Genomic DNA, 1661 nt, shown 5'->3' with positions numbered 1-1661 from the left:
GCCTCGGCCTCCCAAAGTGCTGGGATTACAGGCTTGAGCCACCGCGCCCGGCCAAGTGCTGCTTTACTTCTAAGAGAGACTTTTGTGACCATCCCCATGGAGGCACTGAGCCTTGTGGCCCACCCTCATGGTACCCCACCTTTTCTTCTAACAATGGCCAGTGCTGAAAGGAGCCAACTCCTCTATCTACATGCTTGCCACCTGCCTGGTTCTACCAAGATGCAACTGAGCAAGGACAGTGGTGGCCTCCCGTGCCTGGCCCTCCTGCTCCGGAGGGCTGCATACCACATCTCCTATGGCTGCAGCAGCATTATCTAACTCCCTCTGCTCATTGGATGTTTGTTACAAATGCAAAAGAAAGGCCAAAAGGAAGGAAAACGGCCAGTAATGAGAACAGAACCCAGAGTCCTGGGGTGGACACTGGCAGCTCCAAGCCGAGAACTGTCTGGAAGGTGGTGGCTTTTGCCAGGCCACTACTAACTGAGTCCTCTCAGTCTCACACCCTTGCACTCTCTTCCCTCTAACTTCCCACACTTCCGATTCCAGAAAGAGCTTGCAAAATTAAAAAACTCTATACTGATGATAAACAGGATACTCCTTTCTTCCTCAACAGAATAATGAATCCCATGTCACTGAAAACAGTCAACTGTTAAATGGGACACAGATGGACTGTGGAGTCATGCTTTCAAAGAGACTTGGATGAAGAAAGAGAAATCACATCTCTCCAACTCTACTGCACTGTGCAAAGCCCACAGCCCCAGGCAGCCATGCCTGGAGCCCTGCATACCTGCATCCCCCAGGAGTCCCGGCTCCATCTCCATGCCCTCCTGCTGCTGGTAGAAGTTTTCATAGAAGTTCTGGGCTGGCGGGATGGGGGGCATCATTCCAGAATGTGGGGAGTCTCCAGGACCGTAGGGCATCATTGGGGGGCCACCAGGGCCCATGGGTGGACCAGGATTCATGCCAGGGCCCATTGGCATGTCGGGGTGCATATCGGGGTGCATGTCAGGATGCATGTCGGGGTGCATGTCGGGGTGCATGTCAGGGTGCATTGGACCACCCATTGGCCCAGGGGGTCCCATGTTGGGCCCAGGGCCCATTGGCCCTGGAGGTCCACCAGGTCCAGGGAACCTAGAAGAGGAAAAAGGCATCTATGAGAGAAGCCGCAGAGGAGGGCGGTGGCCAGAGACCAGGACTCCCACAGCTAGGGAGAGAGGCAAGACCCTGCCCCAGCCAGGCTGACAAGAGAAGCCTGGCTGGGCCCAGGACAGCACACCCTGGCCTGCCACAGGAGCCCAGGGCACTCACCTTACACCCAGCTTCTCAGCCAGCTGTCCCGTGGGCCGTACCACAATCTCAAACAAGGAGGGGATCTTCTTGTTGTACATGTCCTGCTGCTGTAGCTGCTGCGGGGACAGGGGCTCGTGTACTGGCATGGGCATCTGAGGGGGCCCTGGCGGCGGGGGAGGGGGCGGGGGTGGGGGCGGGGGGCCACCCTGCATGGGCCTGCCATTGGGAGAGGTTGGAGCCTGCGGGCCAGGGGGCCGAGGGGGAGTGGGCAGGAGGCCCACGCCAGGGGGTGGTTTGGGCAGGGGATTGATGCCCTGCTTCTTCAGTTCCTCCACTTCCTTCTCATCCTCAGCACCTGCTTCTGCATCGTC

The 1661-nt window shown here is 57.9% G+C and overlaps 1 protein-coding gene across 7 annotated transcripts in view; it reads right to left on the bottom strand.

Moving 5' to 3' along the window:
• Positions 1–1661, bottom strand: part of ZC3H4 (zinc finger CCCH-type containing 4) — a 44415-nt gene that overhangs the window by 4961 nt on the left and 37793 nt on the right. For all 7 annotated transcript variants that reach the window (XM_032262532.1, XM_032262533.1, XM_032262535.1 and 4 more), the window contains 2 exons: positions 1309–1661; positions 788–1131 (listed from right to left, as the gene is read on the bottom strand). In XM_032262532.1, the coding sequence (XP_032118423.1) occupies positions 788–1131; positions 1309–1661 (697 nt within the window). The remainder of the gene's footprint in view (positions 1–787; positions 1132–1308) is intronic.

The sequence above is a fragment of the Sapajus apella genome, unplaced genomic scaffold, assembly GCF_009761245.1.
Source record: "Sapajus apella isolate SASKATOON/1434 unplaced genomic scaffold, GSC_monkey_1.0 scaffold130, whole genome shotgun sequence".
Classification (NCBI taxonomy): Eukaryota; Metazoa; Chordata; class Mammalia; order Primates; family Cebidae; genus Sapajus; species Sapajus apella.
The sequence above is the reverse complement of the archived record's forward strand: the minus strand, read 5'-3'. Positions and strand labels throughout refer to the sequence as shown.